The sequence below is a fragment of the Puccinia triticina genome, chromosome 11A (assembly GCF_026914185.1).
Source record: "Puccinia triticina chromosome 11A, complete sequence".
NCBI classification, from domain to species: Eukaryota; Fungi; Basidiomycota; class Pucciniomycetes; order Pucciniales; family Pucciniaceae; genus Puccinia; species Puccinia triticina.
Genome location: NC_070568.1, coordinates 5,002,224 through 5,026,096, shown reverse-complemented (window position 1 = coordinate 5,026,096; position 23,873 = coordinate 5,002,224). Strand labels below are relative to the sequence as shown.

The 23,873-nt window shown below is 46.5% G+C and overlaps 3 protein-coding genes across 3 annotated transcripts; 1 reads left to right on the top strand and 2 right to left on the bottom strand.

Moving 5' to 3' along the window:
* Positions 1-5,603: 5,603 nt before the first annotated feature.
* On the bottom strand, positions 5,604-6,598 carry PtA15_11A487 (uncharacterized protein; the record flags this gene model as incomplete). Its single annotated transcript, XM_053161400.1, has 7 exons — positions 5,604-5,659; positions 5,739-5,822; positions 5,909-5,973; positions 6,049-6,093; positions 6,211-6,337; positions 6,437-6,482; positions 6,569-6,598. The coding sequence occupies 7 exons, from the start codon at positions 6,596-6,598 to the stop codon at positions 5,604-5,606; spliced, it is 453 nt and encodes a 150-aa protein (XP_053025351.1).
* Positions 6,599-17,393: 10,795 nt separating this feature from the next.
* Positions 17,394-18,124, top strand: PtA15_11A486 (uncharacterized protein; the record flags this gene model as incomplete). Its single annotated transcript, XM_053161399.1, has 2 exons — positions 17,394-17,607; positions 17,697-18,124. 2 exons carry the CDS (start codon positions 17,394-17,396, stop codon positions 18,122-18,124), a joined length of 642 nt encoding a protein of 213 aa, XP_053025350.1.
* Positions 18,125-22,329: 4,205 nt separating this feature from the next.
* PtA15_11A485 (uncharacterized protein) lies at positions 22,330-23,053 on the bottom strand (the record flags this gene model as incomplete). The annotated part of the gene is made up of 3 exons (XM_053161398.1): positions 22,330-22,497; positions 22,585-22,639; positions 22,722-23,053. 3 exons carry the CDS (start codon positions 23,051-23,053, stop codon positions 22,330-22,332), a joined length of 555 nt encoding a protein of 184 aa, XP_053025349.1.
* Between the last annotated feature and the right edge of the window lie 820 nt (positions 23,054-23,873).

The window sequence follows — 23,873 nt, the reverse complement described above, 5'->3', positions numbered from 1 at the left end:
CCCACCCAACCAACGAATGCCCGGATGGCATTGGCGGCGTTACCACTTGTGTACTATGCAAGGAAGGCCTGAAGAACAAGATCGAGGGTATCACCTCCGTCGATCACACCCCTGTCAACCTAGCATGCCCCTTCAAGAAAGCATGGTTCGAGAAGAAACGTTTCCCGCCTCAATGATCGGTACAACCAATGTAACCCCCGATTGCCTCTCCTGTACTCAACACTCGTCCATCCCCGCAACCTCTCAAATCCCCACCCCCTCGTCCGAACCGGTTGATCTTCTTTTTCAGAACATCGCGGTATCAACACCCCCTGCAAATCCCAATCCAAACTCTCTCTCTTTCTTACAATTGAATTGCCATGTTTCGAAATCTGTCACGCTAAGTCTTTTAAATTCCTCTTTTTCTTTCGATTTCCTTCTTCTACAAGAACCATGGATTAACCCTATCAATCTTTGCCCGCCACAGCATCAAGCGTGGCGGGCTTTCACAGCATTCGAACACTCCCCAAAGTGCTGGAACGAACGACATAAGGCGATCATTTACGTCAGGCGGTCCATCCCCTCCGAAGCAATTAGCTTATTGGAGGGGGGCTCTCAAAATATGGTTGGCGTTGAGATCACGCAAACCGGGAAAGTTTTCAGATTCTTGAATTTATATAACCCCCCCTCCTCCTTTTCCTCAGTAGATGAATTGCGAAGCTGGCTGACATCTTTCTACTCCCGTCAGCAGGCCCTCATTATCGCCATGGACGGCAATTTGCATCACCGGCACTGGAACCCGCCCGGAGTGCGAAAATCCGAGCCCGAGGCCAAAACCTTGCTGAGTTTCTTATCCTCTTTTGGGTTTAGAGTGGCATCACCTAAACACACACCTACTTTCTATTCGGCTAAAGGAAGAGGATCCACTATTGACTTAGTCTGGGCGAATTTTTTAGGTTCAAAGTTAATCACAGCCACCTCCGTGTCAAGTGATAATTTTGGGTCGGACCACCAAGCCATACACGGCCACCTCTCCATCAGACGACCTGCTCCCTCCTACCGCTGGAGACAGCCCAGCTGGTCAGATTTGGACAAAACGCAGCGGAAGGAAATCTCAGCTGAGTTATGGAACATGTCCTCGGGGCCACAGACCGACACAAACAGTAAGGTGGAACAACTGACGTCCTTCCTCAACCGCGCCCAGCAGCAGTTAGGGCGGCGGGTACAATCAAACCCTGCAAAGGCCAAACCGTGGTGGTGTCGCAGGACGCTGGATCCTGTGTTGCGGGAACGGAACCGGGCACGTCAATGGATGATTTTAGCCAAGTCCCAAGAAGCTATTGAGTGCTATCGCCAATGGAACACCTACTTTCTGACCCTTGTTGACTCCTTGAAAAGACGCAGCTGGAGACGTCTTTTGGAAGACCCAGCGGAGGGAGACCTGTATCGGGTCCTTCGTTTCTCATCGAAATCGTCGGGTGGGGAGGTCCTCCCGCTGAAGGGGCCCGAGGGGGCGATTATTCAGGACAAACAAAAACAAGCTGAGCTTTTATTTAGGGGGACATCTTTGACTAACATTCCCATTGACCTCTCAGATGTCCGGTCTGATCTGTCTGTTAGATTTGCCAGCTATCCTCCGGTAACAAGGAAGGAAGTAATATCGGCGATCAATCGGATTAGTCCAAAAAAGGCCCCGGGGATCGATGGCCTGGCCAATGAGCTACTTAAGTCTTTTTCTGAGCCCCTGTCAGAGAATTTGACCCAAGTGTATAATGCTATACTAATACGGAGCTCTTTCCCAGCCGCATGGAAGATTGCGGTCACTACGATCATTCGTAAGCATGGAAAGCCCGACTACACAAGCCCCGCAGCTTACCGCCCGATTGCACTGCTCAGCACAATGAGCAAGCTCTTCGAACTCATTGTGGCCAGGCGCGTCACGGCATGGGCCGAGAAAGCAGGAGTTTTGGCTGAAGGACACTTTGGGGGGAGGAAAGGCTCGGGGACGGAAGACGCCTTATTCGCTCTGGAGCACTGGGTGAAAGCCAAGTGGCGGCAGGGGAAGGTCGTAGCCGCCCTCTTTCTCGACGTCAAATCGGCATATCCCTCGGTTCACCCATCAAGATTAATCCATTATCTCTTTCAGTTACAATGCCCGACGTATCTAGTACTAATCATTGCGGATTTTCTCAGGGGCAGATCAACTACCGTCAAACTGGACGATTTCGTGTCGGAGGCTTTCCCGATCGAGATAGGGCTACCACAGGGGTCTCCCCTTTCGGTAATCTTATATATCTTATACAATAACTCCCTGCTGAACCAAGCTTTCAATACATCTTTAGATACGGTGTCGATAGGCTATGTCGATGATGTAGTTCATTTAGTGGCGGACCAGTCAGCGGAGGAAGCAAAGGACAAGCTAACGGAGGAAAGTAGACGCTCCTTGAGATGGGGGGATTCCCATGGAGCAATCTTTGACAGGGCTAAGGCTCAATTCCTCTGGATGACTAAAAGGAAGACGCCTACTGATGCGCTTGTGTTTGGCGATCAACAGCTGCGGCCAGCGGTAGACGTCAAATGGCTAGGGATATGGTTAGATAGCAAACTGCTCTTTAACCGGAACTTCCGCGCACTGGAAGAGAAGACCCGCAAGACAATCACTCAGCTAAGAATTTTTGGATGCTCCCGGTGGGGCGCTAAGGAAGCTGACAGAGTCAAACTGACGAGGAGTGTGCTTTTCCCTAGGGTACTTTACGGGGCGGCCCTATGGGCCACTTCCCCGAACAAAGGGAAGGTGGCTCAGTTGGCAAAGACGGTAAACCGCCTCTCCGGGATTTTTGCCCTGGGGGTGTTTAAATCAACATCGCAAAAATTCATCCAGAACAGATCCGCGATGCCGGATTTCGAGAATGAAGTTATCAAAACGAGCTTCTCCTTCTTCTTCAGGAAGTTAGTTTACATCAAAACTAACAATACCGTTCGCAACTTTATTCTTAACAGTAGGGCGGACTCCACGGCAAGGTTCGCGGACTCAGCAAGAACAGGACTAGCAACGGAGCAACTGGATCGAGCCATGGCATTGAACCCCGAAATGATTTGGCTACCATTTGATTTCGGGAAAGATGCAGCCCGAGAACTGGAGTTCCAAAATTTGGAAAAGTCCAAGGAGGACGCTGTCAAATCTGTTAAGTTACTCGTTTTAGGTCATAATGTAGATCCGAGGAGGCTGGTAGTCTTCAGTGATGGATCTTTTCATCCCGAAAAAGGAGGGGCAGGAGCGGCGGTCTGCCCGGTTAGGAATGTTTTCAGCTCATTCCGGCTCGGTGGAAACACGCTCGTGTCAAACCATGAGAGCGAGGCAGCGGGAGTCCTGGCAGCACTTGGCCTGGCAAAGGTTTTGATCGCGAACACGGACATTCGAAACCTCTTATGCCTTGTGGACAATCAAGGCGTAATCAGAAGGATCAAAGATCCATCAACCCCCAAGCCAGGCCAGGGGCTATTTGGGAAAATTGATCAGGCTTTGTCGGCTCTCCCGGAGCACCTGAAGGTGACCTTCGCGTGGTGCCCAGGCCACAGGGATATTCTAGGCAATGAAATGGCGGATAAACTGGCTAAAGAAGCGCTGGAGTCCCCCTCCGCGCAATTACTGGAAGTCAGGGGCAATCACAAGAAGGTCCTCCGGCATGTGTTGGCCGACTCCCACACCAAATTAGCTGACTCCTCGGATCTTCCTATAGCCTACAGCTCATTAATCAATCAACTAGCTTCAGGTCATTGTGCACTGAAATATCATCTCTTTAAAATTTGTAGGACTTTCGATCCCCTCTGCCCCAATTGCGGGGCCAGGGAAACGGTTTTCCATTTCATGAACTTCTGCCCACAATACAGAGCTATTAGGGCGACCCTACGACGAGATCTCAGATCTTCCCGAGTCCGCTTTAGGGCAGCCCGACTCGATTTGGTTCTCGGCGATCGCAAGGCAGAGAAGGCTTTATCAAGATTCATTCAAGATTCGAACCGCTTTCCTGAACATTTTGCATGATGTTAATGTTCACACAATCCTCGACTTGTTTTATTTATTTTTTATTTTTTCTACCCCTTAGTTTCTTTTCCTCATTACCTCTAAATCGTGTTTAGTCTCTTTTCTCCGCTTCCCATAACACTAGCATGTATGTAGTTGTGTTAGACTTATTGCTTTGTGTGTGTCACAGTGACTGAATACGTTGCATGCCATATTTGCAGGCTGTCGACTGACTGGGCAGTGCACCAAATTTGCAATTATGTATGTATGATGCTGCGATTTTATTGATAATCTGGATTCTGCTCCCTCCAGCTCGATGCCCTACCGCACAACAAGCAAACCAACAGCTTCAGTTGCTCATCTTACAGCCTTCCATCTAGCTCAACATCCCACTCCAATCGCCCCGTAACATTGATTGAACGAAATGCGCTGTATCCTGCCCTTTTTGACCATCTTGCTTAATGCTGTCGTGCATCTATATGTTGCTTCTCCTGTCCTTCGCGGAGTCGACGACCAGAAATCACTGGCCAGCCACGGGGAAACCAAGTCGACTATCATTCCGGACCCAAACAGCCCTCCCGGTGCTATTGGCGGTGAGTAGAATGCTGGCTGAAACCAGAAATTGTTTTCGAGTTCCAAATCTGACATTTTCTGTCAATACAGGACGTTGTAGTGGTATGCCCGGTTGCTAGACCACTATCCCGTGCAGATCGATCAACTCCGACAAGAAATAGTCCGATTTTCTTCCAAAATCTTGAAAATGTGCACCATCCACACTTCCTGCGCTTCCTGCGCTTCCTGATTCTCCATCAAAATGATCCTTACAAATTTGTGGCAGTTCAAACGCAGACAAGCATTTAGCTATATTAAGCCTTGAAATAGTTTCCCTCTTTTCAATCTGCATAGAAAATCACTACATATTTTCTTCATGAAGGGCGACAATATGCATTTACAAAGAGGGTATGATACCGTTGAGGCGGAGCAAGCACGGAACTACATAAATACGTAGTTCCTTGTCTGCCCGCTTTGAAACAGTGTGCATATTCAAAGCTGAGGAAAACTTGCTTGCCATAAAGCAAAGTGCAACTTCAAGCCTATGAAAAGGAATGTGTCGCAGCACATGACAACCAAGACCTTTGCCGTTCAGTGTGTCTCACCGCTGGTTGCTTGGTATCATTGGCAGGGGACAAATCTTACAGACAACTCGCGAGTGTCGGCGGGACGCGAGGTGGAGAGCACCCTTGGGGGCATTGCTATGGGTATATCTGAGCAATCACATGGCAATGACATGAGGGCCAAAGTCTGTGCGCCGTCTGTTCACAAGAAGTCACTTTGTTAAACAAAGTTCGCTCAAGGAATCTTCTTGTTCTGACATTCACATGAGACTCCTCGGTCAGCACTTAATCCTTTGGAAAATACTCTCACCAAGCGGTCTCCATGGTTGCTGCTTCTGTGCACAGATTTGAAAGGCCAGAGAAGCTATAGTAAGTTGATCAGATTTGAATCTCGGCTAATAAATCTGCTACAAATTTTCAAGGCGCTGGGTAGCCATCTTTGAGCTACACAAGATATATTTTGAGCATCGTTCAATATCCTTCCATCAGAACGTCTCCATTACCATTTGTAAGGAAACCCAGGTAGAGCCTAACATAAGACCTGTAGAGGCGTGTTGGAAGGTCAATAATTGATCGATCATTCGCAAGATATCCCAGATTTAGCAACTGCAAATGCAAACCTAGATAGCCAAGAGCTTGGAATGCGCCCCGGCTCCGCTTAGAAGGGTCTCCAGTGTTGTAACCTAGGGTATAAACCAATCGGCCTTGGCAAATACAAAACAGGAACAGACGCGATCAGAAAGAATAAAACAACAGCTTTATGGATGACACACTACATTGGAATACTCACCCACTACCCACAGCGCACCACAGCTGGCTGCAAAACGAGGGTGTCTCAGGCCAGTAAATAGCAAACTGGAAAGGTGACGATGATCCATCAGAAAACCCTTCATAAGATTCAAGAAAAGCAAAATTAGCAAATGCACACACCTGAACAAGAAATATGGTAATGATTCTAAGGTGTTGGCATGCGCGCTGTTGTTTTATTCGGATGAGACGAATAGCGCAGGACAAACAAGAAGGATGTTAGTGATCGGTTGATTGGTTTAGGATAGAGGATCATGGTCGGCTGAAGTTTTGATGATGACATACCGCTGAGCACAGTTGAACTTCATCTTAGCTGGATCGGCAAGCGCCTCCTCGTGAGAAGCATAGGCCGAGGGGTACGGCACTTTGGCTGCCTTGCGGGCCTTGCCTACGGCCAAGGTTTGAAACAAACCTGAATGAGAGAACGGTGGTTAAGGGAGGAGCAACAGATCAAGGTCAATCGGATTGTTCCATCACAAATAGCGGGCTGTTCACTTCAACCACGCCCTACCTAGAAATCCAGTAGAAGCCGCCGCAAGGGCAACATACCCATAATCCTACACATGCGACGGATTTCGACACGTGTCAGTCAGGATCGTCAACGAACTTGTCAAAGATTGGCCATGCAGAGACATCACATTACCTGGGGGAAGCTAAAGATCAAAGGCGACATCACAACTAAGCAGGATTCTTCTTTTGAATGTTTTGGATTGTTGGGAGTTCTTTTGGAGCAGTCGATCGATGTTTGAAGTTGCGATTGTTTCGGCTTTTGAGAGGATCACCGATCACGGCAGGGTGCACACGTCATCAGGTGGCTTACTCTGACTGCGAAGTGTCCCCACCGCAGCGAGCCTCTCATCTTGCAAGTTGCGGGCGGTGCCAGGCGGTGCCCTTGGTATGGTGCATCAAGCCCGTTTGGGCACTTGCCCAAGTTCCGCGTGTAAATTGACAAGTTCGCGTGCCCAGGCCAAAGCCCGCTGGGCCGAGTCCCAAGCGCGCGTGGCCTAGACACAAGTCCCACTTGGCACATAGCCAAGTTTGGGGGGTCCGGGGACAAGTCCCGCTGGGCCGATGCCCAAGAAAGCGTGCCACGCACGCCGAGCGATGCACCCGATAGCTCAAAGGGGTGCATCACTCCGGTAAATAACTCACAAACAACTCACAAGAAGGAGGGGGGGTAGGATATTACATTTCTGACTGTTTCTACATACATGACATGATTTTTTTTTTCTGTTTTTTGTGGTTTTCGGTTTTTTTTGTTGTTGTTGTGAGAGAAAAAAGAAAAAAAATTACTCGTGAGGCGGGGGCGATAATATAGCCCCAGTAATTTGTTGATATTCTAAGCAAGGGCGATAGAGTCGCCGACAATGATTGAAGAAATTGAGTGATTGTTGTTTCAATCCCTCGGTTGATTTCTTCAACCATTGCCTGTCGATTGGGCGGCTCCTTTGATCGAACCCACGACTTGATTGAATGGAACGAGTATTCGATTGGATTCAAAAATGGCGAGTAGGGGGGGAGGAACTCGATGTCGATGTCCTTCGACTCCTTGATTGAGGTTCGGACCTCTTGAAACCGATCACCCCCGTGGATTGAGGCGTTGTCCATGATGACAACACTGCCTTTTGGCAGCCTGGAAGCAAGACTGCCAAGGAAGAGGCAGAAGTCATCTGCCCCAACCCCTTTGGCCATCCTACCATCGGCGTTGCGGAGCTCGTGATACTCGAAACCTGTCTCCGAGAGCGCCCCTATCAAAGTGACCTGCTTGACCTTGGGAACAAGGCTCAAGACAGCGGGTTGACCTTAAGCCAACCAAAATAAACATAACTACATTATTTTCAATTCAAGAAAACAGAGAAAGAAAATAAAGACACACCAGATGGGGCATAGCCATGTGATCGGCCTGAGTGAAGGTCAAAGCCAGCTTCATCAACAAAAACCTGCTTACGTCCGAGATTGAGACCACGCCGGTTGACGAAGTTGGCTCGCTGCTCGAGAAGCTCGGGCTTATTCCATGCAGCTGGGATGTTAGTGACCTGCTTCCATGATATATCCATATCATGGATCAGGTTACTAACAGCCTGGGTGCTGACCTTGACGTCGAAAGTGTCCTTGAGGTATCGGACAAGCTCAGGGAGTGTGACAGTAGATCGTTCCTCAAGTTGAATGAGGAGGTCGGTCTTCATGATGTCTGTGAACTTGGAGGGTTGCTTTTTGAAGGTTTTGATGTTGTTCGGATCCTCCCTGATGATCCGCTGGACAGCTTGGCGCAAAACTTTGAAGGCTCTTTTAGCCTGAGCAATTTTCATTTGTCCGCTTGAAACGTTTTCGCGAATGAGTTGACGAACCTCGGGCTTGATGATGCCGTTTGGCTTGCGGGAGGTGTGTTGGAGTCGATCATTTTGGTAGGTCCGATTCTTTTCAAGGTTTTCTTTTCCTTTTTTGACTGCCGTGTGCTGAGATGTTTGCTGACGGAGCTCCTGGAGCCGCTTCATGAGTGATTCCTCCTCCTTTTTGTTTGCTTGGATCTGCAGATCCTCCGCCGACATGACAGGATCCATCGTTGGTTCCTGGTCAAAAAATCAAACAGAAATGACGGTCAACAGGGAAAAACAAAGCGTTAAAATTCCAGAAAAGGTAGTCAAAACCATCCAGGAGGATAAAAAACCGTACATACCGACATAGGTGCGTTGTGTCGTGGTGTTGCGTACCGAATGGGTGATGGGTGGCTTGAGGAGCTTGAAACCAAATCGGCCAAGCGGTTGTGTAGGCTCACCTGGGGCTTGGCTCTGTGCCAAGATTCGGGCCCCGCAGAACCCGCCCAATCAAGCCTCCTGTGCACACTCCCAAGCGCGCGTGGCCGAGTGCCCAGCGGGACTGGGCCAAGTGCCCAGACGGGCTTGATACACCATACAAACTTAACACAAGTCCCTCCCTGTGCTCGCGGGGCGCGAGCACCCTCCCGCTTGCGGGAGGGACTTGTGCCTCTAACTTAGCTAATTTCCCTCCTCGGGGGAGCGAAGCGACCTCCGAAGGAGGGACTTACGGGCTATGTCGACCCCGCGGCCTGAGAGAATTAGGGATTTTGGTGGGTCCTTTTTCACTCTCGCCCTCACTCGTTCGTTCTTGAATATTTTTTCCTATGGTTTTCATTTCCATGACGGCCCAACCCACCCCTACCAATGTACATCTTCAACTCATCATCACAATGAGCAATTGTGGTTGTAAGTTTCTGAGTCAGACGAATACGTCGTGTTGATGAAGGTCAAAATACAGCGTCTTCGACGCCTCTGTGCTCCATTCGCTCAGCATACAAAATTATCAAGTTTCAATCCCAGTAACCCATGAGTTCCCAAAACATGTGATGAGCAGATACATAACATTCCACATCACTATGTAGGAATGTCATAATGAGATCCATTCGGATCAATTGGTGCATTTGTGAAGGCAAGACAGACGAGCATCACAGGTCTATAGTCAGCCATCACATCCCCAAGCTACCTTTGTTGGATCCAGGCCGAGCCATCATATTCCCCATCTTCCTAACGACACCTCATCCAGCTTATTATATATCATCATGCCAGAAACAGTACCCAATGCTGCAGAAACTTTCCACCCGGCGCCAGCACCATCCGCCCGAGCTCCTCGGGTTGCAATGAAGGATAAGCTTGAAAGAATATGCGACCTAATAAAAACACTGAACCTGACCCCCAAGTCATTCGTTGTTGCATTCCTCGAGCAAGACGAAGACGGTATGGCGTCCAAGCGACGCTTCTGGGGTACTGAAACGGGCTGGGACACCACTGAGGAATTGTTGCTAACAATCAGACGGCTGGCTTGTCGTCATGCGAAGGGGCGTGAACTATGGGAAGAGTTCATCTTATCCCAGGTGCCTAATTAACTTGCAAACTGTATGTAACAGTTGGTTGACTGAATTAAGGATTTTTCATAGGCAATCAAGATCGTCTCCGCCCAAAAACCGCCGAGTGGACTTGCACCCAACGGCTCGTACCACAATTCGACCACATTGTCAGATGCCTTCTTCTCCGTTGAAGAACGAGAGATTCGCAACAAAGCTTTCATGGATCAAATGCCGTTCCTGTACCGGCTGCTTTGTGCAAAAATCCAGGGCCCTACAAAGCCTTCCTTGGTGACTAAGAAGGCCTCAGATCCGAAACCTGATCCAGTCGAGGACCTTTCAGATGATGAAAATGAAGTGGACCCTTCGGATGAGCTTATGGATTATGATGGGTCTGTCTTGAAGAAAATCAAGGACCCAGAAACCAGGAAAGCTAACCGCATTCACACGGTATGTCTTTAAACAGTCAGTTTTGAGTAGATCCATACTTACTGGCACTGGGAATTTTCCATATGGCTTTTTTTTGAGAACAGATTGCTCGCACAATTTGTGCCATGGTTGCGTTTGGTGGAAACCGCCGACACAATGCCTTTCAACTGAGCAATGCTCTCCTATTTTTGGCTGGAGGTGTGACAGAGCGGGTCAGTGCATACCTAAACTACATAGGAATAAGCTCTTCTTGAAGGACTGCTCATGCTGCCCTCAAGAGCCTTGGCAAGGAGGCAGAGGCTAAAGTCAAATCCAGATACAAGGACAACTCCGGGTTGGTTGCACCTCTCTTATGCTATGACAACCTTGATTTCCAGGAGAAGATCCACATGAAGTCAATTGGTCATACAAGCCAAATGTTTCATGGTACCTGGGGGTACATCCACTCCATCCCCCCCAGCTTAGCCGCCAAGCTGAATCCCTCGGAGCTCACAATTGATGCATTAAATGATGCCTTACATCAAGGTAAAGAACTGAAAATCCGACCTGAAATGTTTACGCCCACAAGAGAAAGCACCATTCACTTTGAAAGCACGCTGAAATCCCAGATCACACGGGTAATCCTGAAGTATTTCGCCACCCCTGCTGATAAAAGAATCAAGCTACCAACAAATCCACCAGAGGTCAATCCCATCACACCAGATGATCCAAAAATCACCATGCTGAAGCTCATGCTTGCTTCTGACAACTCTGCCCTGGGTGTGGGTGAGGTGTTCACTGGGGTTATCCAGCAAAGTGGCCTCACCCCCAAGGAATTCCACTCACGCCTACAGATCATTGAGGGTGACCTTGGATCATGTAACATTTTTGATAGTCTCCGGAAGCAGAGGACACCAGCCTCAGGTGATCATAATAGCCTGGACAACATCCTTCCCATCCCTGGTGCGGCACACACCCTCTGGAACCTAGCTCAAGCCATCTATCTTAGCCATTGGGGCAATGAAAAACTGGCACGCGATACTGGCGCTTGGCGGACACTTCACGCACTTGGGATTCCCACAGAGAAGCCTGTGACCAAGAAAGATTTCAACTTGATGCTTTCTCATGTTGAAAAAATTCACAAAGCAACCCTGCTGTATTGTGTCATGTGAGTGTTTCTTGAGCTGGGTTTAGCAATCACATCTGATGATCTGATTTTTGGTTTGCTGGCTTGCCAGGCTGGTGTCAAACCGGGCACACGAACCTTTGTCGGACAAGCTCCTCAAGGTATCTAGTGAAACAATCCATGATTGGGTAGAGCGCACTTATGACCGCTTCTGCTCCGGTGAAGCCCTCCGGTCAGATCTGGCCCAGAACTACACTGGTCACAAGAACTTTTTGCTTCGCATCCGTGACTTTGGAACCATTTTGGAGGCCAATCGGGCCATGAACGACGGGGATTATGGCCGCCTCATGTTCATGTGGCAACGTTGGTCTGTGATGAGCCAAGGGATTGGTGGGATGCCCCATTACTCCAAACACCTTCCTAAACTTATCATACTCCTAAAATATATTTTGCCGGAATCATTATCCTGTTTGGTGATGAATACACTGCTTTTGTCACCAAGAGGAAAGCCCGGTCACTTTGTGGCCACAGACTTCTACCTTGAGGTGCAAAACTATTGGTTGAAATACTTTTTCAATCACTCAGGTATTGGCACAGATATTGACAGACTGAAAGACATCTTCTCTAGTAATATCTCTCTGGTAAGCACCAGAAAAAATGTGAAGCAAACCAACATTGTAATATTTAATCTAACTTTGGCATTGGCCAGCTCCAATATATGTTACAGCTCATCAAACTGGAATCAGGAGCCAAAGTCATCCAACAATCACACAAAAACCAATTGACTCTAGAATCCATCAATAACTTCAGGCGCATGGCTGAGCGTGAACGGTTGGGCCAAATCCCCCTAGAAGGTAGAGAACCCGAGGCTATTGATGATTGTTATTCAATGGGGATGGCAAAATGCGGAAAGAATTCATGCAGAGTGGACTCAATAGATTCCGGCCACACTCCAAAGGAATAATGACCATGTATGATGAAGATGAAACACAGCAAACAAGGATGGAGATAGACATGACCACCGAGCTAGAGCATCAAGTTCTCAGCGACGATTCCTCATGTCCAGAAAGCACAGACTCTGAAGAAATTTGATATGGTGAGTTGTCCACGGATTCTATGCCCCCCTCTGCAGTTGTTCCCGCATTGCTTCAAAGGCTGAGTTGTGTTGACGTTCACGCATTATCTTGGCCATTTTTTGACAATTTTTCTGGGATTTTTTAGCTTGGGCACCCACCCGCGTGGCTTTGCGCATCTGAACCCGATTTCGTGTTTCCTCTGCGAGTTTGGCCTCGTTCGCCAACCGCACCAAGTCCGCATTTGCTCTCCTGGCTGCTCGATTCACTGCCTTTTCCTCTTCGTCTAACCGGTTCTGTTTGGATGCCATCTCGCGTGACGCTTCCCGAGCCTCCGCAGCTTGTCTTTGACTCAATGAATTTGCAGATTTTGATTTCACAAGAGTACTTGTTTCTCCAATGCCATCCGCCATGAGTGTATCTTGAGAAATGAAATCTGTCTCCCCTATGGCCAATGTTGCGGAATTTTCGTTGGGCGCGAGCTTGTCAAGAGCTGATTGAGCCTTTTGGGCGGCCTTGAGCGCCGCACGTTCTTGAGCATCATATTTTCTTTTAGCCAATTTCTCTTCTTCCCTGCATAGCTTTTCAGCGGCTTTCTCGCTGAGCAATCGTGCTTTCTCAACTGCTTGATCTTCAGCCTTGAGCAGTCGCGCAGAGGCCCTCGCGGCAGCCATGCATGCCTTCGCCTCCTCTCTTTGAGCCGCCTTTTCGATCTTATCTGCCGACCTCCGGGCTGCTGCAGAAGCTTGAAGCACAGCCAGCTTGATAGCCATCTCTTCTCGCACACGTATGCCCTCGGCTTCGATGAATTTCTCTAGCTCGGAAATGTTGAGAAGATGTTGTTGGTAGTATTCACCAGACATCCAGTCACTGATTGCCAGGTCAAGGTACTCGATCTGCCCATCAAAAGCCTGACCACCGCTGAGCCTTTCCAACAGAGTTGTGTTGTGATTGTCACCGTCTCGAATCTGATGAATGGATTGAAAAATTGCCTTTGCTTCAGCGACACCAAAGAACGTCGAGGGCGAGAATTCAGGCCTTGGTCTGAGGTGATTGAAATAAAAACAATCAAAACTGTGGAGTAAATGTTGCTCGAGGTCGTCGGCCACGTGCTTTGGGTAACTACATGTGCCTTTCGGCAACTGCTTTTTTCGTTTCCGGATCATGGTCACTATTGATGGATCCTGGGGAATGGAAGAAGGATCCTTGAGAAGCGAGTCAAAGTTTGAAATATTCATCTGCTGAAGGACATTGATGAGGGCCGCTGCTTCTTCCGGCGCGCAGTTTGAGCAGGTGCACTTTGAAAACAGCCGACTTTTTTCGCGCGCCCTCTCAGATAGAACATTTGGGTCGTCCGCAGCCAATGGGATATAACCAAGCCTAAAACATAAAGGGCAGTCAACGTAGTGGAATTAGTATTGGGGATATAACCAAGCCTAAAACATAAAGGGCAGTCAACGTAGTGGAATTAGTATTGGCATTTATAGACACATACTTGCTATCTAATGTGAGGGCTACCCTCAAACAAACTCCTGTTGCGGCTAACGCGTCCATCCTTGCGTCGTCATTCTGTACCAAGCCCTCCTCAAAATCACCCACCTTATTCCTGCCATTTTTGCGTGTTGGCTCCATGAATAACAGACCTAAGCCAACATTTCCGTCACGACCGCACCTCCCCACCATCTGCACAATGGTTGCGGGGTCTCCCCGCCCCATGTGTACCACACACCGTACACGTTTAAGATTTTGTCCCAGCCCCAAAGCCATAGTAGCAGAAATAACGGGGACCTTTCCATTTCCAAAGTCCTCCATTGTCTTCAACTTGTCCTCATCACTTGTCACTGAATGGTATCGACGTATGAATCCATCATTTGGGTCATACTCGTGATTCTTTGTATTGCGAGCTTCGTTGACCACTTTCATTACCTGGAAAGTGCGGTTTCGGGTGCCAGAGTAGATAATCATTGGGACCGAATCACAGGCTGGGGTAACAGTCCGCGGAGCAAATATCCTAAGTAGATCATCGCAGGAGCTGAGTGTTGACTCCATTTTGATGCGAATGAAACGAATCTCGGGCCGCGTGAGTTCCCCATCAATCATGTTGATGTCGCTAGGCTGAAGCATTAAGCTGGTAGTGATTGCTGATACGGCCACGGGTCGACAAGTCGCTGAGAGGAGAAGAACAGGTATATTGTTGGTCGCCATGATCCGTGTGCCTAAGTGTCCATAACCCGGCCTGAAGACAGCTTGATCTTCAAGACGCGCAAATATTATTAAAGTTTTGCTTTGTTTTGATGCAACCAGACCCCACAAGTAAATCATGTGGGCCTCATCGACCACAAACAATGACAAGATGTCTTGGAACTCATCACTAAAAAATAGTTCGGTGAACAGCGAGTTGTTCAGAAAAACCTCTGGGCTCTATCATAATAAGAAGTTTTAGCTAATTGACACTGTTGTGCTTGTATTACTGTGTAACTGACCAGATAAACAAAGCTAAATTTCCCTTTCTTGATCTTTTGGACAACATCAAGATTTAAAGTCATCTTATTGAGATTGATCGCCGTTATTTTCAACAGTTTCTTTTCACGGACCTATTTACAGTAATTCATTGACATAACAAGCTTCAGCAAGTCCTATCAGTGGCAAAAGTCTGTCAAAAAATTCTACCTGGTCATCTCCTAAAGAATCCAATGGGTTTAGTACCAAGACAACAACCTTCTTCGTGAATAGCCCAAAAAACATCTCGGATATACGAGTTTTCCCATACCCAGTCCCAACACGAACAAAGGTATTTTTACCTCGAACAAGCGAAGAAACAGCGGCAACTTGAAGATCTTTGGGCTGGTCATGATACAACTCAATTGATCGCGTGGTGATATGTTCGGCCAGTGAGTTGTCCGTCAATTTCTCGAGAGCCTCAGGGAGTTTGTTGGCCTTCGGCTTGACCGGTGTTTTCTGCAGGAGCTCCATGGTTCTTGCGTACTGTGTAAGAAAAACTAGTATTGATCAGTGTTCCGGGTGAAGAAATACATAACGTTGTATGTATGGCCATCACAGATTCTCCCTGTTCTTTTTTTGTGGTATAATAGGGTATAATCGTTATCTATTTTATTATGTATGTTCCTGTGGAAGCACTGTATTTCCTGCCGAGCATTTTGTACAAAACATGTGGCATCAAATACAGAATCATCCACAAAATCACTTCGAAGCGAGGAAATCAAGAAAACCCATCATTGCAAAGCAGGGAGGGACCTCGCAACATCAATAATGCGATGGAGTCAATCTCCTGGAAAAGCCCCTTCGAGTGTTGGGCGACTTTGTAATCAGATGATAACAGACAGAGGCGCTACAACGGATCAAAAAAAAAGTAAAAAAATTCTAATTCTCTCAGGCAGGAGGGGTGACATAGCACATAAGTCCCTCCTTCGGAGGGTCCCTGCGGGACGGCGTCCCCCCTCCACATAGAGAGGGACTTAGTTAAGTTAGCTTGTGCCTAATGTCCCAAATTTGGCTTGAGGCTGCCCAGCCATTTGTCCAAAATTCCCTTCAAACCCACCTATCACCGTATACCCTTCTGATTTCTTCACAGCCTCGAGTACCATTAGAATCAGCTTTCATTTCTACATAATATCATGTATTCAGCACAATACCTACCCCCATCCCCTCAAAGAGAAATTGATGTAAAAAACCCCACTTTAGAGCCTATCCGGCCTGGTGTAGACCGGATAGCGCGTCCGGCCTAAACACATGAAAATAAGGTTGGACATCTCTACCGCAACCTGCCTGCATGGGATGGCACTCTTTGAGAGACCAGTCATTTTTAAGTTAATACCAAACGAACCCGTGAGAGCATGTCCAACGGCGACCTTCGGATGATCCGATGGCTTGTTCACATTGCTCAAGAAGAGCCCTCACAAGAATGGCCGCTGAGCGGTCAGTGATGAATGGATTTACTTGAAAAAACTTGTACAAGATAGCTAAGATCAAGGCCTACAAACTGGCACATGAGGCATGGAAATTGAAGCCGAAAGAGGGGAGTAAAAAGAGATGTAATTTCAAAAAACATGATTTTCTCTGTAAAACCCCGTCAGCCTCAGGCCAAGCATGGGACTTTAGTCCTAAAGCCTCCTTCGGAGACGCTTCGCGCCTCCTCGGAGAGGCTTAGTTAAGCTCGCCCTTGGTAACGGTTGCGCCGGGGAGCTTATTGCCGAGTCTGGTCCGGGGTCCACCAAAGGTGCAAGCAGCAAAACCAGGGTCCAGAGCTGGTCAATTTTGGACCGCGGCTCATATTCATTCAGAGGATTCCTAGATCATCGAAAACTGGCCCGGTGTTGTTGGCTACATAATAATTTTACCTGAACAACCGGCGTTGGAAGCAAAAACCGCCAATTGAATCACCGGTTGTCGGGCAGCTCTCGCAATCCCGCAGCCGGTCGGCAAAGCAACCATTGCGTATGTATTTTATGCTCGCCGGGCCCTCGTTCGCGGTGCTTATCAGCCTTTCAGCCTGCGTGTGGTAGCTAACTTAACACAAGTCCCCCCTGGTGGGAGGCTCGTTGTGGCTGGCCGCGAAGCGGCCCCTCCCGCAGAGCCCTCCGGGCGGGGTCACCCGGACCCTCCGTTCGAGAGGCTTAGTTAAGCTAGGTGTGGTAGGGAGGTGAACGTAATCCCTACCCCGGTCTCATGATAAGCAATCCGAGAGATTAATGAATCATCAATTCAACAGTCGTCAAACAGGCGTATCAACCTCATATATACAAAGCGTGCGGGATTTCGTTAACTTGCTTGCCCCTATATAATCTAAACCGATGAGAACACAAAGCATCTACCCAGCCGCCGTCCTGCTAGCATACTGAAGAATTGCTTTTGAAAAGCCTCGCATTATCCGACGACTAATATATCTTGAACCGAGCCACATTTCCGCTCCTAAAATCACCATTTCCAATAGAAAATTAATCGTGTTAAAGCGTCGCATATCAACAACCAAAGGTGATACGAGATGCTTTTATACCGTCTTGGGACAATTGTGCTAGTCAATTGGGTCGGTGTGTTGGTGATGGCTCAGACTACTGTCGACCTAGGTTTACCTAAGAACAGCGGTCTCGCTATTCCACCCAATCAGAAGAAGGTCTTTACAGCCTTAGGAAGCGGATTTCAGCTCTATAAATGCACTGCGAGTGGGGCATCGTTTGCTTGGACTAATATCGGAGCATGTTAGTATCTTTGATCCATGATATGTGAAAACTCAAGCGGCTCTTAGGAACCTCGTGTTTGACTCAAAAAAAAGTTTTATTTTTTTCAGCTGCTGATTTGTACGACTTGAACAACGTTCCCAACCCTCAGACTGTACCCGATGAGCTGATGCGAGGAGGGAGAAGCACCGCCCCACGGCCAGTTCTGGGAGGAGATAAAGGATTCAAACTCGTTGGTCGGCATTTTTTCAACACCGATGCCAAGCCACAGCCGGTCTTTCAGATCAACAAGGATTCAGTTACTGCCAAAAAAGTTGCGAGCACCAAGTCTCCTGGGAAACCCGGGCGAAACGCGGATTGGTTGCAGTTAAGTGTGGTAACCCCAAACGGCTTCGCCAATACCATATTCCGAACCTCAACCCGTGGGGGGCAACTTGCGGGGGTCCCATGCCAATCGCAAGACACTAAAGCTGTCAGGCAAGTACCATATGCAGCACTTGTGAGTTGTGGTAAAAGTCAGAAAAATCACAAGCTTTGATCCTCAACAAGCTGATCACTTTCCCTTACTTGAAAGTATTCCTTCTTCAAATAGTTTTTTCAAACATTAAAATCAGGAAAGAAACAAAGTGTTTCCGTCCAAGCTCCGTAACAGTTCAAATTTGCCAGCCAAACAAGTCATTTCACCACGAGCTCTTAATACCTTCTGCTTCGTTTCCATTATTCTTTTTGTAAGACAACACTAAGAGGCTCATGTAAACACATGAATATGTAGTATTAAAGTGCAGTTTTTTGCCTTTAGTACTATATTTCTCAATATGAACTTCCAGAAAGTGTCAAACTTTGAAAATTAATCATGGTTTTAAATTTTGTTGAATTTATATTCCTTAGCTAGAGATGGCAATTAGCACCCGCCGGCGGGTACCTGTCACCCTTTAGTAGGCACCTTTCTGCCCTTGCAGCTGCCTGCCCATAGTTGAGGGGTGTCCAATTTTTGTGCAGCCTTTGATCTTGCTAGTTTTCCATGTTCATAGCAGAAGATTCAGGTACTGCAATAGGTTTTCAGGTTTACATTTGCTTTACCCAATGAGAATTGAAGGTTGATTTTTCAGCACCAAGTCTATCCAGACTCAGAGGCAAGCTTCTTTGAGATAATGTGACATTTTCACCAGAGGACATCAAGGTGTAATTTGGCTGTCTTCAAAAGCAGCATATTCTGATAAAATTTGAATTGGCTGTTGTAATGAATGCCTTGGACACCTCAACTGTCACGCAACTTCCAGGCAGTGCCGGGATTGCGTATTGGGCCTTGGATTTTTGTAAAAAGAAAACCTGGTACCCATGTACCCCAGCGGTTATATCCCCCTCCCCCCTGGCAGGGGGGGGGGGGGGGGTATTGGTTGCAGGCACAAACCACTATCCCAACCCTTTCACACCACTCAGAGCCCCTGAGGCCCTGGAAAATGGCTTTCTTGAAACACTGGTAGAACCCTTATTATAATACACTGCAAAAAAAAACTGTGTCAACTGTGAGTAGTTTACATGCGGTAACTCTGAAAAAGCTTGTGGTGTTACACCAGCCTTACTCAAGGTTTGACTCAACCCAAGCTTTGATGCACAGTCACTGTGCACCTTACACAGTGACTGCGCCAACAAAGGCACTTGTGCATTCAGGTGGAGTTACAATGGAAGCTTGGCTTGATTGTCCTACATGTCAACTGCAAGCAGTTGACCAAGTTTTATTTTGCAGTGATAGCGTTGGCCATTTTGCACCTGTCACTCTTTAGCAGGTACCTGTGTGCCATTGCAGTTACCTGAGGGGTTTTCCACATCAGTCAAAATTCCTCTAAATCTTAATAGAGCCACTATTAACAATGATTATTTTGAAATGATAGGCAAGAATCTAGGATCCATTCTCCTCATTTTGATTTTACGCCAAAATGCTGAGGTACCACTTGAAGGCAATAACAGCTCAAAAACTCTGGAACTTCTTCAACATCATCATTTCAGAATCCTCTGCAAAATGTAGCCAAAGAAAATAACTAGTCTGGACACTGGTCTCAAAGTCTCAGGACCATTCATTGTGGTAGACACTTTTGTTCTGGATGGAAAAATTCAAAAATTTCTTAGATATGTAGTGTTACACTCCACCTTTTTTTGATACACACATTCCCTTCAGCTTACATACACAGTTTTACACAACTGAGAGAAACTCCACCAAGCTCCAAGAATGAAAAATTCAAGGGACACCTGGGTTGCTATCTGGGGTGCTAGGAGCCTTGGGAGCTCAGGTGGTGCCAAAAATAGCAACATTAACTGAGCTCCTAAATAGCTCCTTGACATCTCACCACCCCCCACACACACACCTGAGCCCCTACTCACTACCACACTTGGGGCTTGATGAAAGCTAAGTTTAGCTCTTGGGATAGCTTCTGCGCAGTGGATGCTTCAGTAGGCTGCAGCAGCTCGGGAGCTAAACATGGCAAACTTTTAGCACCACAGAAAGCTCCTGCGGTGGAGTTTATCTGAAGGTATATAGCTCACATACTATCCTTTACATATATATTTGTCTTATATGTGGCTGTTGTGTAGCAGCCACAAGCCGCTCATTACAGTAACCTAGCAGCCATAATTCACATCAATAAAGCTGCATAGTAAACATGTTGCTGTGCACATCACTCAAGCAGACTAAAAAAAGCTGTGCAGGTCACTTGAGAAGACTCCATAGCAACCATAGGGCTGTGTAAGCCACACTTGTAACTAACTCACCAGCTAAATTTCCTCATGTCTACACTGCCACACTTTACATAGCTGTATTCTGCACAAAAGGCCAGCCAAAATATCTCATTTGTAAAGGCACACCAGCCAAAACCCCTCATGCATGTTGCACATAGACCACCACACATTTTCCTATATTAGGAGGGTCTCTCTTGTCCTTTGTCCCCCAATGTAATCAAAAGAAAATCATCAAATCAAATTCAGGTCATTCCCCCCACAAGAGTCAAATAAATTGTCACCCACACACTCTCTGCCACATATTAGATACCAAACTTTTTATTGCACAATATGTAATCATTGTGATCCACTTGTGAGAAAAGTGTTTAACCACACTAGACCACTGTCTTCTTGCTTCCAGCCTAGCTGGGGGTTTTGTCAGTCATTGCATGTATTTCAGAGAGGTAGGGTTTTCCACACACATACTGTCCTAAATTCAGCCATGGAGGCTCACACTATTGATCTTGAGAGATTTTTCAGCTTTGGAAGCAATTATGTTACATCTCTGAGGCACAGAATTACACCCAATTCATTAATTCTGGGGATGACTGTTCCCTGCTACTCAAAGAACAACAAGATAAATTGAAGTGGTTTAGCTGAATGGAAAGATATAATCCCTTTGAATAAGAAGATGCAGCAGAAATGAAAAAGAAAATTGGAAATTTTGGAAAAATGATTGACTGCCACATGCTTGGCTTTACTTTTTTTGATTTTTTTTGGTTAAATATGAAATCAAGCTTGATTTGTGTGGTAAAAAGTGGGGGAGTGACCGTGGGTATCCCCCTTGATTATCCGCAGTACCCACCAAAAATTGGTGCAGTACCTGTGTGCCAGCCAGTACCTGGTTTCACTGCGGCATTACTTGGGCTCTTGGTCTGATTTTCTAGCCCCTCTCCCTCCAAATTCAGAGGGAATTGTGTCAAGTGAGATTAGAATCACAAGGATCTCTGAGCTTATTGAGAAGCAACAGGCTAAATTTGAATTTTAAACCTGTTTGTTGTTGAAGAATTTGAGGGGGGTGGCTAATTTATATTTCCAGAATTCTGGTGCTAATGCAAACCCACTTGAGCTACACTGACAGATTGAGATTAAAATTTAAATCCCAAAATGTTGCACATACAATTAAACTTAAGAAGATTTGTATCTAAGAGATTTTTATTTGTTTTAATTGAATATCATGGATAACCTAAAATACTGTATGATTCAGAAGAAAATTCCTTTTTCTCAGAAAAGTGCATTTACTAAATCTCAAAATTTATTAAGGAGAAAGAAATAAAATAGTGGTGTTACATGTTTTAGAGTATTTCTAGTAATCAATTTCTGGGCCTGAACTAATATTTTGGGTAATTTAAAACCCACTGATCGTGCCTTCTCTAGGCTTGAATGGTTTAATTTTCAGAAGCTTCCAAATATTTTTGATAGTCTAATTACACTATGAATGGTCAAAATCACTAAAAAATATATGTCTGTAAGAAAATCTGAGAGAATTTTATATGCAAAAAATATGGACAAACACACTTGAACTGATAAAATCAAATCAAAATAAAGAATGTCAATCTGTGCAGTTGTTTCAGAAAAAAGCTGGCCCAAGCCAGGTGACTAATCAGATAGAGAATTCAAAGCATGAATTTTCTTATTTCAAATCAAGACAATGTTGACTAGATCATAGATGAGGCTGTCAAATCAAGACAGACATACTGATATATATTTTGGCGTTCAAGAGGGTCAAAAGAGGAAAATTATGGTTTGGAGATCGCTGGAAGAATTTTGGAGGTGGCCTGCCTTGTAGAAGGAATACTTGTGGACTGAGAAGAAAAGGTTTCTTTCCTTTAAAGTTTTAGTTGTTTCACGAAGATCCGAGTCAGTTGGTTCATTGAGCCTTCTACTGTGTGCCCTCCAGGCGCATGACAGCGTTCTGTCCACTCTACAAGATGTATAGTTTGTCCGCATGAAGGAAGAGTATATAGTGAGCTATTCCTTGTGCGGAGAAGGTATCATGAATTCTGATGGGAGGATGCCTTTGTTTAAGGGGATTGTTTGCCTTACCAATTTCCCAACGAAGACTCCTTCGTAATCGGATGAATCCTCGCAAGGAGTAGCCACTTTCAAGTCTATCGCAGTGCAATAGTCATCGATTTGCTGAAGTTTTTAAAGGCAAAGGTTGAGCCTATGTATGGTCGAGTACTACAACGTTGGATTTTAGCAAGACATAGAGATACAACTCACCAGCATTGCCTCCAAGAGCTGCTCCACCGAGACAAGTTTGAGTTCCGCAGTTTCACTTTTTCAGGCCAATTCAATTCAAGAGTGAATGGTCAATAAACTGCTCAAGCAGACAGAGAGAAGGAAAGATAGGGACGCACGTCCAGACGGTAACCTTGCAAGGATGAGTTCCATCAGTAAACGAACGGACTTCCGTTTTGATGGTCTTTAAAGTGCCATCTGTCCAACCTGCACGAATGGTATCTTCACAAATTCTGCTCAAGCCCCCTCCGGTACAGCTATGATAAATCCCGTGTGGAATAGCGCGACGGCGAAGGGGTCGGGCCTTTACCCGGCGAAGGTCCCTAGTTCCTAAGCGGTGAGCGGTTCGAGGATCTAAATCTTCGAGGGCTCGAGCTTCTGTGCGTTGATTGGAAAGAATTGTGAGGATTGAATAAGAGCAAGCCAGCACGTTGTGTAACGTAATCTTCATGCTCGTCGTCCAATTTTTTGTCCAGGCTGGTGGTAGGTGATATTTGGTTCCAAGATGAGGATAAACTATTACTATTAATTGAAGAAAAGAAAAATGATATTTGTTCCTTCAAGAATAGCTCATAGATCAAGAGGATGAAGAAGCAAGAATGTTTTGAAGAATCGGGACCTGCGCAGTTTTTTTTTCGCTCTTCGTAATCGTGTAAGTTGAAAGGTATAAGTACAGCGTGGGTTGGTAAAGTGACCGGCGACCGACGCTATGCGGCAAAGCTTTGAGCCCAATCAACAAACAACCATTCAATCGCAAAAATATCCGAGACCGAGGTCGCTCTTTGATCAGACACTCCAACAGACTGCAACAGATATGACCTACCATTAGCTAAAAAGAATATCAGTTGCCAGAAGTTTCCTCTATTTGACACGAATAAACCGTAGCTTGGATGCTGAAGGACTCGGTACCATGGTGGGAAGAGTTGCTTAGTTCGGTTTAATTGCACTTCAGTTGCACGTACGGCCCGGATACACCATGTGAGCTCGTTGATAGTCTCTTCGATGCAAGGGAGAGACGAGAACAAAATAATCCAGGTCTTGTATCAACTCTTCCGTTCTTGATTCAAGTACTGAACAATGCGCGGAGGGAAGGAATTACAAGGCGTTTAAGGGGCGGTCACTGGAACTTGATTCTACCATCCTGCGGGAACTGGGCGGAAGAGTTATCAAGTCCTGGGATGGGCAAGAGTATTTCAGTGGTGGCTCAACCCAATCTAACTTAACACAAGTCAGGCGACCCCACATTCTGTGGACACTAGCGCTACCAACTG